The sequence below is a fragment of the Panthera onca genome, chromosome A2 (assembly GCF_046562875.1).
Source record: "Panthera onca isolate mPanOnc1 chromosome A2, mPanOnc1 haplotype 2, whole genome shotgun sequence".
Classification (NCBI taxonomy): Eukaryota; Metazoa; Chordata; class Mammalia; order Carnivora; family Felidae; genus Panthera; species Panthera onca.
In genome coordinates, this window is record NC_138340.1 from 147,708,417 (window position 1) to 147,721,378 (window position 12,962).

The following is a 12,962-nucleotide window of genomic DNA, read 5'->3' on the forward strand; positions in this document are numbered from 1 at the left end:
GGGGGGGGGAGGCCTCGAGGGGGCTCCCTTCCACCGGACCAGTCTGCCCAGCTCCCTTCTCTGCGGTGTGCTGGCCCACATGTCCCCCCGGGGCAGCTCTCGGGGTCTCTGGCCTGCCAGGACGAGATCGGGGATCCCAAGGGGAGTTCTGGAAAGAACATGGGGGAGGCAAGGACAGCTTTTTGACAATGCTGCCTTGCCTGTACTTTGAAACGTATCACACATGCACCATGAATCCAAACGGAAGAAATGGAAAACAAACAGCGAAAGGAAAGAGAATTTTTGTGGGCAAGACAGGTTGCAGCTCTGGATGAGTCTATCCTCTCTCTCCAGCCCGAGCAGGCTGCAGAGGCTTCGGCAAACAAAACACCAGCAGCGACCCACACCTGCCCCCCGCCAACAAGGTAAAATCTGTCCTCAAACCCTCTTCTGGGAGAAAGGAGGAGAGCCAGGAGACTGTCCTCTCCTCTTTCTTCCTGACACTGAGGTTTCTCTGAGGGTTTTGAAGTTTCTCTTGTGACAAAACATGGCGGGGGTCAGGGGGGAAGTTCTGTACCGACAAAGGAACGATAACAACAATAATAATAATCCGGTAAAAAATAAAAGCTTCAGCAGAACCATGATAACAGTCTTCTTGTCTGCCTGTTAATTTTTTTCTAACTGTGCAAAACTTAAAAAATAAATCAAACACACTCACTCATACACGCGCTCACACATACACTCACTTGCATTCAGCAAATCTGTTAAATATGTTTGTGTCTCTCACCTCCCCAACCCCTCATGTGTGCAAATACATCTCAGTGGCCGTGGAGCCTCCTCCGCCTGCCTCCCACGTGCTTGCTTTCTGGCCAGGGCTCGTGGCTTCTTGGGAGGAAATAAAATGGTCAAGGGTAGAAATCCCATGCTCCTCACCTGGCACTGTATCTGCCAAACCTTTGGTTACTTTTCCCCCTTGGCGTGTGTCTCATCCCCATCCTCCCCTTCCTGTTGTTAGGCTACTTGTGTTTTGTCCCCATTTGTCCTCCTTGGTGCCACATAATGCCCTGCTGTGGGTCACCTCCACCCAGCCTCTAGTCCAGTCCAGGCCGCTTTCGGCCAGTGACCACCCTGGTTTCCTACAGACAGGTGGCTCTCCTTCCATCCACCCGTGCTCAGCATGGAAAGCTAGCGTTGAAATGTCCTGAAGCTGCGATGAATGAGCAAGGGTGGAGAAGGGAAACACTTCACAGTCCCCTACATAGGACAAGGAATCCTTCTGAGCTCTCTGCCTACTTCTGGGGCAGACATACCCACGTACGCACACGCGTGCACACACACACACACACACACACACACTCACACATGCACACATATTCAGACCCGAAGGGGCTAGCGTTCTTAAAAGTACAGGGTGCTCCATAGACTTTGCTGGAAATGGAGCGGTTCCTTCCTCTTTCCAATGGGGGCTCATTTTGAGTGGATTGCAGGGAATAATGTCTGATGCTCGGGGAGTGAAGGCAAGACTGGAACCCTCACCCATAACCGCACCTTAGATGATGCTTCTCCTCGTCTCCCAGAGTGGTGTACAACTAGCCACCAAGGCTGCCAGGAGAGAATCTTGTTTATGGTGGGAAACTGGGTCAGATGGCATCTAAGGTCCCTTCAGGATTAAGGTTTCCATGACCCTCTGTTGGACCGTCTCTTACCACAGCCCCTGCTCACCCATGTCTCAGCACACATTTGCCTGACAAGCTGAGATGATCCATCCAGAGATGGAGGGACAGATGGAGAAACAGACGCCAGGGCTGAGGTCCATTGTATATCTCTTCTGTCGCTGCTGGCCACGTCCTTCAGCTAGAGTTCTCGGTCCGTCCCGGACATGGCAAGCTGGGGGCTGAGTTTGGCTGGCATTTTGGTTTGGCTCCATGAGGCTGTGCTTGAGTGTGATTCTTTCCATAATGACTGGGGAGGAGGTGAGGAAGGGCAGTGACTGAGGAGACAGAGGATGTTGAAGGAGTCATCGCCAAGGAGGTCTGGACAGTGGAATGACAAAGTCATCTGCGTAGCAATGGCACCAGGCTCTGCAGGGGGGGGCGGGGGCTCAGCTCTCTGCCCCAGCATTCTCTAGAGTTCTCAGGAAGGGTGGTGAGGACGGAGCCATAAAGGCGGCTGGAGGTAGAATCTCCTGGATGTACTCTGCATTTTACATTGACCCTTGATGAGCGCCAACCAAGGAGGATGCAGGTGCTTTCTCTGGACAGCATCGAAGATCTGGCAATCGATCAGACCCATGACCATGGGCGTGCTTCACTTGCACTTGGGGGGGGGGGCGTGAATGAAAAACAAATTCTGCTTCCAGGATGGATGCAACTCTCTTTCCCTTTCTCCCCCTCCATGTTATGTTTCTGCTCCTTTGAGCCAGACCAGAAGGTCTGGAGGCTCTCCATCGTGGAAGGTAACTGCTGTTTCTCCTGTCTGGCTTTCCACAGACAGGGGAGGAGAGGGGACAGGCAGGTCCCTAGGAGCACTTGGAAGGGCTCCAACAAGACCGGAAGGGGACCAGGAAGCCTCGGGACACCAACACAACAAGTGAGAGGCAGCTCGAAAAGCACCTCCCAGCTCCTCACCCCTGCCCCCACTCTGGCCATGCAGGAGCTGTGGCCATTCTCACAGTTACAACAGAGCCACACACGGACAGACCCCCTGGAGGTGGAAATGTGAGAAGGGAGAGAGCCAGGTGATGTCTTCCCAGTGAAGATAATACTGAGCTCATTGCCTCTTCCCTAGACCAAGGTCCGGCCCAGCGTGCGAGGGGAGAGCAGCAGCACAGGAACGTCCTCTCTCCGCGGCTCCTCGGCCATCTTTCGGGCCCCGCTGCTGACGCCTGGGCTCACCCGGTAAAGAGAGCCCCTCTGGTATCTTCTGGCTGGGCCCCTCGCCTGAGCCTGGCCATCCTGGACTAACTGAGGGGTGGCGGTGTGGTTCGGTCGTGTTGGCAGAGCAACTGAGAGAGAAGGGATGCAGGGAGAAGGGAGAGACGCAAAGAGGCGGAGAGAGAGACAGCGCTGCTCAGGGGATGCTGCTGACGCCAGTCGGAACTTGCACTTGGTAAAGATGATAATCTAGACTGAGGCACGGCTTGGTGTGTCCCTCCCCCCAGGGGCCCTGGAAGGACGGTTCTCAGCTGTCTAAGCTCATGAGGGTTATGACTTGTTCTAGTTTGTAGGCCAGTTTCTGCTTCCCACACTGGTCGTCATGGTCCAGAGGTCCGAGGATCTGTTGAAGGGCCAAGAACAGGGGGGTTACGAGTCTGTGCGTTCACGTTCGCGTTCTTGGGGCGGGTGCGGTCAGGCTTGGGAAGCCATGTGTATGTGCAGATGCGCACGGAACGTTGCTGGGTCAGCAGGCAGCCTGGCTAACTGGCTAACGCGGGCGCGGGGTGCAGTGTGTGGGTAGCCCTGTGTCAGTGAGCTCAGGGTGTCAGCACCTACATCAGCATGTCTGAATAAATGTGTGCACTTCGCTGTCCACGGAAGACAGCTGGCAGTGGGCCGAAGACACCTGTGCAAAGATGTGCCAGTGACCTGCAGGTTAACAAGTGACCCCTGTAAAGTCCGGTGCCCTGTGTCTCTGGGGAATGGGACCTCACAGATATTAAGAAATCCCACCCTTCATCCAAAAAAAGGAATATCTTCCTTATCAGCATCACGAAGCCCCACGTCCCACATTTAGAAAGTCGTTTGGCTTCACTGTGCATTATCAAACAAATATCCTTCAAAGAGCCCTATCTCAAGCTTTCCTGGTCATCAGCACCTCATGACAAAGTCTGCCAAAGCCTTTTCTGAGATCAGATGGTTGGTTGAGGACAGTGACGGTGAGCAACTGTGGAACACGATGGAAAATGTGTTAGAATATGACTCAGACTCAGGAGATACGGGATTGAATAACCAGTTTCTAGCGAGGTGATCTGGGGCAAAACATGTCACCTCTCTGAACCCTCACTGCCTCGTCTGTAAAATGGGGGAACTATTGGTCCCCGCGTGGGCTGCTCCAGTGCAGAGGACAGAGTCACAGAACACACGTGTGTGCCCTTCCCACAAAGTCTGCTCCACAAGGGGTGCGTGAGACAAACAGGCATGCTCGTGCCGGTGCTGGGGCTGAGGGGCAGGGAGGCGGAGGAGGGTGAAGGCTCGAAGGGAGGCTCCTAGAGCCTTGGATTTCTTGGCCCACTTAGTGCAGTTTTAATGGGGGAGACCAAGATGGGATTGCCAACTTCTTAGCTGGCCAAGAACTGCCGGTTACTGGCACCAGCATTTCACGAGGATGGGACATTTTCATACCACGAGCAGATGAGTGTCCTTGTAGACTAAAGGGCAGTCCTTCCAAGATGAGGCCGTTACACTCCCACCCTAACACACTCCGCATCGTCCTTACTTCTCTCACGTGGCCACGGACAGGTGAAAACTTTGCCCCAGACCAGCAATGGCCTGCAGTCTCCGTCCCTCCCCTGAGGGACTCACGGCTGGCTTCCCCTGCACTTGGCGTTCATAGCACTATGCTGGTCGTGGCCTGCTGGGGCTCCCTCCTCAGCCTGGGGTTCCTAGACCCTCTCTCAGTGACAAGATAGAGAGGAGGCAGAGAAGGGGGGCACTGGCTTTAGCTCCTGTTACCACCTTCTGCTCAAGGAGAAGGTGGTTATGCTGCTGCTCAGACAGAGGGAGCCTGGATTCTGAACCCACTTGGGCTGAGCCTGCATGACTAAGAAATCTGGAAGCACCTCTGTACTGGCCAGGAAGAAGGCAGTGTCTGCAGTGGCAATGACCCCAGGTGAGATTTTCCACCTGGGGAACACAGCAAGTAAAATAGATGCCATTCCACTCTGCTCTGTATCTGTTCTGTTCTGATCCTGTCCCATCCTGTCCTGTCCTATCCCGTCCTGTCCTGTTCTATCCCACCATACCATACCATACCATTCAGCCTGCCATGAGAGTGGGAAACTGCTTGTTTAAAGAGGATTAGATCAGAGAGCGAAAAGGGAAAAATAAAAGGAGGGACAAGCAGGGAAGAAATAAGAATTTTAAAAAGAAAAGGAAAGAAACAGACACTTTATCTAAATATCTGAGAACGGGATTAATGCGGAATTTACAGAATGGGGCATTCCTACGATCCCCATCTGTGGCACAGAGCCCCCAAATCCAGGGCGACAGACAGCTTCCCCAGCAGACACAGAGCGTGGTCTGGGGTTCCCGTGCTCTTGTGCACAGAGATTGCCACAGGCGGGGATTTTTCCATAGCTTCCCTGTCCTTCCCAGCAGGCGCCGGGCAGGGTGGGCTCACCTCCTCGCTGTACTTGCCCACGTAGGAGAAGATCTCCGAGAGTGCGCTCATGGCGTTGAACTCATTCATGTGCATCCGGGACTGCTCGGCCAGGTATGCGTTCATGTCCTGGTCGCTGATGGCCGGCATCTTCCCGATGTCCGAGTAATACCTACCAGGGAAGGGAGTGCGGAAGAAAGGAGCTGGAGCCGTGCACGCACGACTCGAGGACAGATGGATCCTCCCAGCACTGGGGCCAGTGGATGCCTGTGCGTGATCCCCTGGGGACCTGGTGGGCTCTCTCCCGCGTGTGCTTCAGGGTCTGGCCCCGGAGAGCCCCTCTACAGCTCTGGATGCAGGGGGCGCAGAGGGAAGGGATGTGGCCCAGACCTGGGCAGAGGGTGAACTGGGCTGGAAGCAGGACTACGGAGGAGCCGTCTCCTGCATGGGCCTTGCTCCCGGCCACCAAAGTGTGGTCCAGTATGTCTCTGGTGTCCTTCTGACCCCTTCTCCCACAGACGCAAGGGCTGTCCCCCCCCCCCCCCCGCCCCCAGTGCCCAAAGGCTCTTCGAAGCAGTTGCTCTGCCTCGATGCCCTCCCCTCTCTGGGGGGTTACCCAGGAGAAGGGCGGGGCCGGGGGCTGCTTGGGGAGAGAGGCTGGCAGAAGGCAATCAGTCACTGTCACTTGCAGCTGTGTGCTGCTGTCAACGGGCTAATTAGATGCCAGCATTTACATTTTTAATTTCTGCAATTTGACATTTTATGCGGCAAACCCCAACCTCTCCGCCAGAGGGGAGTGGTGCGGCTTCCTAATGAGGAAGAGAAGGGCCCCGGTGCCCCCCAGAGACAGCTATACCCCCCTCCCCAGCTGCCTGCTCACTGTGGGCCACATAAAAGGGGCCAGGGACCTACAAAAGCAGGGAGCCATCAGGGCAGCGGGGGAGCACCCAGGAGTCTCGGTCATCCCAGCTCGGCCTGCAGCTGAATGCTTACGGCTTCGGAGCCGGTGAAAGCAAGCCTGAGCATCTAGAACAGAGGAGGGTGATGGGATCACCGGGGTGGGGGGTGGGGGTTGCAGGGACCAGGCTGAGGCACGTGGGGCACTGGCGAGCTGTGTAGGCGCAGGTACCAATGACAGGCCCTGGGCAGTCCCAGAACTGGGCTTGACCAGGCGAGTGTAGTGGCATCTTCGGGGGCTCTGGAACAGTCTCACCCTGGCCCGAATCCCTCAGTGCACCGAGACCATGAATCCATAGATCCTCTGCCATGCCCACACCTCCACCTCCCCCAGTCCAGGCCGAGGAGTTCGGGGACAGCCCGGCACACGTGGCACTCTTGTGTTCCTCGAGCCATCACGCTCAGAGGCTCGCAGTGGGATGCCAGTTCAATCTGCTGCCAGAGCATTCCTGGGCCAGTGAGGGCGGTGATGGCCACCCTGCCCCAAGCCACGGCCTTGCTGTGACCGCAGACCCGTCGTTCATTCGTTCATTCTGGAAACCTTCCGAGGGAGGCAGAGGGAGGGAGATGAAAGCAGAGAGCGCTGGCAAGGGAGGGAGCCGGTCGGAGGGGGCCTCCTCTGACCTCAGAAAGCCAGCCACACACAGACACGCTTGCCAACTGCTTTGTTGAGCTGATTGCATTTTGGCGGGAGGTCTGGGCCTGGGGACAAGAGTGTAATGGAATGACCTTTCTCAGAGGAGCCTGCGGCCTCAGAGGAGGCCGGCCTGCCCCCTGCCTCACCTGGACTTCATCCTTCACAACCTTCGTCTAGTGTGGGTGCCCCCCCACCCCCACCGCTTCTCACATTCAGTGCCCTCCGTTCCCTGTCCTGGTGCAATTTGGTTCCTTCACTCCATCCCAGATGGGCCCACTCTCTTCCAGACCTGCGGCCCACCCCCTAAACATCCTCAGATTCCTCAGGGTTCTGGGTGATTTAATGACATTCCAGGTATAAACGTTCCAGCGAGAGACTCGATTCATTGACACTATTTCTGGAAGGCAATAAATGCCAATGCTCCATTTTATAGTGGAGACCTAGGGCTTTCCGTGACGGTCCCACCCCCGCCCCTCCTAAGGAGCTATGCACCATTGTCTCTTCACACTTGCCGAGGTACGTGTGTTTGTGGGGTCAAGGGCTGTGTCATCAGGTCATTTTGGGGAAAACCATGAACAGAGGACCTCCCTGGCTTCTCCATGGCCAGCAACCAGGCACATCTCTGCTAACATGCCTGGGTCCAGACCTTCCTCCCGACAGTTATACTCTGTCACCAGTAGATGGTCAGAGAGACTGGGGTGAAAAACCCAGGTCCTCACTGACAGGACATGACTGTCTTCAGAAGCAAAGACTCCTGCCATTTCTGATAGGAAACTACCTGTGAAACTTCTCACAGGTAGATGGATGGTCTGTCCTGCACCCTGCACCCTGAGATGCCTCCTGTGGGTCCAAGTTAGGGACCACTGTCTCCACCACAAACAGCAGACGCCCAACACTCTGTCCCTTTAACATGGCTTGCCTTGGTGTGTGCCAGAAGCCCAGTCCATTTCTCCAAAGAGAGTATTTACAAATGTGTCTGTGTGTGAGAAAGAGAGGGAGGGAGGGGTTGGGAGCGGAGTGGGGCGAGGGCAGGGGCTCCAACCTTCTCACCTGAAGAAATGGGTGGTGAGCCACCCGGATGGCTTTGCGTTATTCTAACAGTGAGGTCCTTTCTGCACAGAGTGGCCCAGTCTCTCCTCTGTTGCCTACATGCGGAGGGCACTGGATTGGACCAGTGCGCATCTGAGGCCACACACTAGCCCCTGAATGGACCAACCACATGTCTTCATCTTCAGCAAGTACTGAACAGCTGAGCTGAGTGGCCCCGGACAGCTCGATTTCCCAGATGAGTGTGGCGTTTGTGGTCCAGCTAACACTCTGCCTGGGTCTTGACCCCAGCCTTGCCTGGTGCTAGCCGGGACCATCCACCCAACAAGGCATGTGACCCTGCCTTGACCTCTCTTCGCTTCCATCCAGGGCTGTGCCCCACCTCTCTCCCTGGCCTTGCCAGCACCCCTTGAGCCCAGTAATGACCTTGCCCTGGATTCCCCGGCTGTGTGGGCAATTGCTTCCTTCTCAGCTCCCGCTGGGCTGGCCTTTGCGCCGGGCTCCGCCACTGAGAAGGCTTATTGATTGTGAAGAATGCAATTATGCCCCATATTCATGAGCTTCAAACAAGTATTCTTATCAGCAGGTTGTGCAGTGAGGAAGGGAGAGGTCAGCCTGGGCTCCTGTACTTGAACTTCCTCCCATGGGATTTCTGCCTGCAGGTGAGCCCCTTCAAAAGGGACTGACGCTTGGAAAGTCCCCCAAGACCACCCCCCGCTCCCAGCTGGCCAAGGTCCGGCCTGCTGACGAGGTCTGGGTCCCACCACCGGCCCTACTCAGCTTTCTTTGCTGAGTTTGTTCACATCAGATGGGATGCCAGTACCCTTGTGGGTCGTTGGGGAGCTGTTATAAAGGACAGGGCCCTGGAATGCTGAATGTCTCGCTGTCGGCCCGTCTGTAGCGGTCTGTCTGTGGATTTCTAGGGGATGGGCCCAGTGAGTGATGGTGGGTGTCTCATCTCTGCCTTTGGATGGCTCCAGTGATCAAGAAGGTGGTCTCTAATGCCCTGAACTCTTAGAAGAACAAAGTTTTGTCATCCCTCCAAACACCTCGAGGATGAAGGTGTAGATATGAGAAGCATCTAGAGCCTGAAGGCCCCGCACAGAAATCTTTATCTCTGAGAACCTCTCACGGACCTCTCCAGGCCCAGCAGAATCAGGCTCTCACTCCCCCAGCCGCATGATCACAGCTCCACGGGGTTTGCTGAGGGCCTGTCTGTGTGTCCTCCTTGACCACGAGAGCCACAAGGGAAGGATCAAGTGTAATGTATCTCGAGTGCCCCATACACTTCTGATGGAGACCGTAAATGTTTGACCCATGGACTGATGAATAAGTTAATGAAATGTCTATACTTCACCTCTGGTATTGCTCCCAGGGTGAACTGTCACCATTTTATGTTTTGAATGGATGGCTTCCTAAGAGGCATTTTTAAATATTCAAAATTCTTAACCTTTTTCACACTGCGACACATGTGACAGATGGCCCTGAAATGTGTGGCACACCCCAGTCCGGTTCTGAGCGGGTCGGCTGCGATTCCGCTCCGCTCAGCCCTACCTGCAAAGCCCTGAGGGCAGGTGAGAAAGGCTAACGCGGCCACAGGAATAACCTTGAGCCTCCTCCAATTTAAGCGGAGAGGAAATCACCCCCCCCCCCCCGACGTGCAAATTTTACTGCTATTGCTAATGAAATAGGAACTATAACTGGTCACGACACACTGTTCTCGGTGACTCTGTAAGAGGAGTGTAGCGGTTTAAGATGGCTACCGGGGGCCAGGAGGGCCTTTGCCCTTTCTCTAGATGTGGCCATAAGCAAAAGCCCGCATACTTGGACGGAGGCGGCAAGGACTGGGAGTGTGCAGTGGGAGCTGCCAGCCAATAGCATTGTGGGTAAGCGCCGGCCATGAGAGGCTGGGTTCTACCGTCGTTCCTCTGAACTGCATGCTGCCGGGCCAAGGTGGGAGACCAGGCTTGCTGCGCACCCCGAGCGAGTTCTGTGCTGCTCGACTTCACCTTCCGGCAGGCAGACAACCTCGGAGGCCAGGCAACTCGCGAGTGACAGTGGAGTTCATCCATCCGTCACCAAGGGAAGAAGCACTCTAGACTTGATCTCCAGACCTGCTCACGCTGTGTCTCCCGATCCCTCCGTCCCTGTACTTCATCCCAGAATGAGAGGAGAAAGGGTTTGGGTGGGATCTCAAGCTAGTGAGAGATGACTCTCCCTAGAGTACCACCGGTTGCTAAGAAACTGGCGGGATAAGGAATGGAAACCATCAGGCCACTCCTAAAAATAACCAAATGGACTGGGGTTACTCATGACCTGTAGCAGCTGCGTGGCACAAATTTCATTTAGCACCAGGCGGAAGGAAGACCGTTAGCCCCGCGCACGCGTTATTCTCACCTCTGACTAGCTAGCCGTGTCCTGGGGAGGGTCCTCTCTGCAGGTGTTTCATAAACGCCTCCAGCCCTCCACACCCCTGCTTCCTCGCTCCCTGCCTGAGGTCCTAGTGCCGTGACCCGTGCTGGGATAACCAGAGCCCTGCTGTTGCCTTTCTCCTCTCTATCTTTGCTGAAGGGCCGGTGACCACAGGGGAGGGCTCGTTCCTGGCAGCTCTGCCTTCAGAAGAATGGGCCACCATCTATGTGGAGGGAGCTGAGAGCCTCTCCTAGTGACTCAGACATCAAGAGATACAAGGACACAAGAGCTCTCTCTCTCTGACGGCCAAGACTGATGCCCAGCACGTGCATCAGCAGGAAGGGGTAGGGAGGATATCAAAGAACAGAGGGGAGAGGAAAAACAAAACTCAATGCTTTCTAGCAGAACTATGTTACTGAGGTGGCCAAGACTCCACTCTCTCTTAGTCCCTCTTTATAAGGGAAAGCAATTTTTAAGTAGGAAGATGGAGACTGTCTCTTTCCCATGGGTGAAATGATACTGTTCATTTTGTCTTCAGTTACTAAGTCAAGAACAATTTCTGGCATCTTTTACTCTTAATAAAGGCACCAAATCTGAGCTTCATGGTAACAAGAGAAAGGGACTCTAAAATCAGGACTGCCCTGTGGAGTTGTGCAGGCTGTTCACTGCACAAAGGAGCTTGGGCTGACAACCAGTCCATCATTCAACAAACCATGCACCTGGCTTGGAGTTACATCCTCCGGTAGGAAAGGGCACCTTGTTGAATTCACACAGAGGCACCACAGAGGTTGGCATAGGCCCCGACTAGAAGCATCACTGATGGTACAAAAGTAGGAGTTAGTTGAGTTTGGGGATCACCTCTCATCTTGGCCTTTCTGAATGTATATTTCTTCGCTTTCATGGGCAGAAAATGAGGTTCTAATCCTATCCTCTTGGACACAGGACTACGGTGATGAATAAATAAATAAGGCTTTGGCTGGTTGCCTAGCTCAGGTGTTTGCTACCTGGAGCCGATTGGCCCAGACACACCATTAATGTTCTTTACCATGAGTTAGCTTTGCATGAAGATGGGCTCCCCAGCTTACAACTGGCCCAATGTGTGAGACCATGACTAAGGCCATGGCTACAATGGCTGAGAAAGCACTGCAGGGCACAGGGCATCAAGAGCTCATCTTGTGAGGGTCAAGGGTCTGGGGCAGTCAGAAGTGTCAGAATGAGAACGACATCCCCACAGAATGTGGAGAGAGGCTTACTGGATAGACAGCGACAGATGGGTAGAGGACTCCAGACTTCCTGTGCCAAGATGTTATTTGGTTCCTTGAGCATTTGTTTGTTTGTTTGTTTGTTCTGTTTTGTTTTGGTGGGGGTTAGAGCAGGAACTGGATTTCCTTCCTGGGCCTGAAGGCGTTTCGGCCATTAAGATCTGGGACCCTCCATGCAGGGAAGCCGAGCACAGAGGCTATGTCCAGCCAGGTTCCCTGGGGTCTTGTTTCAGCTGACAATACCACTGGGGACGTGCGGGTGTGGGTATTGCCAATTGCAGGATCGGGCTCTGTGAATGACCCGTCCGTAAGCACCAGCCCATTTTGGAGGCGAGGGGACCCCAAATCAAGGGCAGTTGCCTGCTCAGCAAGGGGTCCTACCTTGGCTCCCGGGCCCAGCACTCACCTCTCCACCCAGTTCTTGTAGCTGGGGATGTCCTTGGCATAGAGCAGCTTGTTGGAAGGGGAGTCCTTGCCCAGTCGGTGCTCTGATGTGGAGCAGGAGTCCATGAAGGTCTGGGCCACCACGGAGAGGCAGGCGTCCGTGATGCTGTTCTTATGGATGTCGAACACAAACTGAGGGTTCTTGATCATGTTGACCCAAAACCGCAGGGGTAGGCTGTGTGGAGGGAAGAGGCAGATGGTCAGGAAGAGAGGGCAGGGGGTGTGGCGTGGCCTGGAGAGTTCTCTGGGGAAAGAGAAAAGGCTGAGAACCGATTGTTCTTAAAAGCAAAGCCTATGCCACTAATACCTGCCAGGAAACTGAGGATCAGCAAGGCTGACTACTCCACCCACAGCTCAAATGTTGATGGGCACTGGGGAGGGCTTGATGCCCAGCCTGAAGACTGCAGGACTACAACCTTCCCTGGCAGCACAAGGCTTGGGCTCAGAGGCGGCCAGTGTGGGTGCTATAAAGTGGAGTTTCTGACTCTATTCCACTGTCCACCCCCTATGCCGGATATAATGCACATCCGATCGGCAAACCTTAAAGAATAGCCTGGAATACAGGCTTTGTATCTTATTCTCTGCCATCCACGGTATGACCCGGAAGAGAGCACATCCTTCCTCCCTGCCTGACAGCACAGTTTGACCCTACGTGGTGAAGGCACTGGGGCTGAGCAGTTGAAGTGTAGCTAATTTCTCCTCCCTGAGCCGGCGTGCTTAGAAACCCACATTCACAGACCTTCATCTGTCCCCTTGTGTTTCCCTCCCTCTTTCTTGCACTGAGCGCCTACTGCATACCAGGCAGCACGCTAACAACTGGGGATACAGTGGGAACGGGACACATCCTCTGCCCTCAAGAAGCCAGCTTTCTGGTGGGTTCGTGGGGGAGTCAGGCCTGCCACCAAGTA

At 54.7% G+C, this 12,962-nt stretch overlaps 1 protein-coding gene across 2 annotated transcripts in view; it reads right to left on the minus strand.

Moving 5' to 3' along the window:
• Positions 1-265: 265 nt before the first annotated feature.
• Positions 266-12,962, minus strand: part of PLXNA4 (plexin A4) — a 440,460-nt gene continuing 427,763 nt past the window's right edge. For both annotated transcript variants that reach the window (XM_060633177.3, XM_060633176.3), the window contains exons 30-32: positions 12,017-12,229; positions 5,317-5,467; positions 266-3,255 (exon numbers count right to left, since the gene is read on the minus strand). In XM_060633177.3, the coding sequence (XP_060489160.2) occupies positions 3,160-3,255; positions 5,317-5,467; positions 12,017-12,229 (460 nt within the window). In that variant the 3' untranslated portion in view covers positions 266-3,159. The remainder of the gene's footprint in view (positions 3,256-5,316; positions 5,468-12,016; positions 12,230-12,962) is intronic.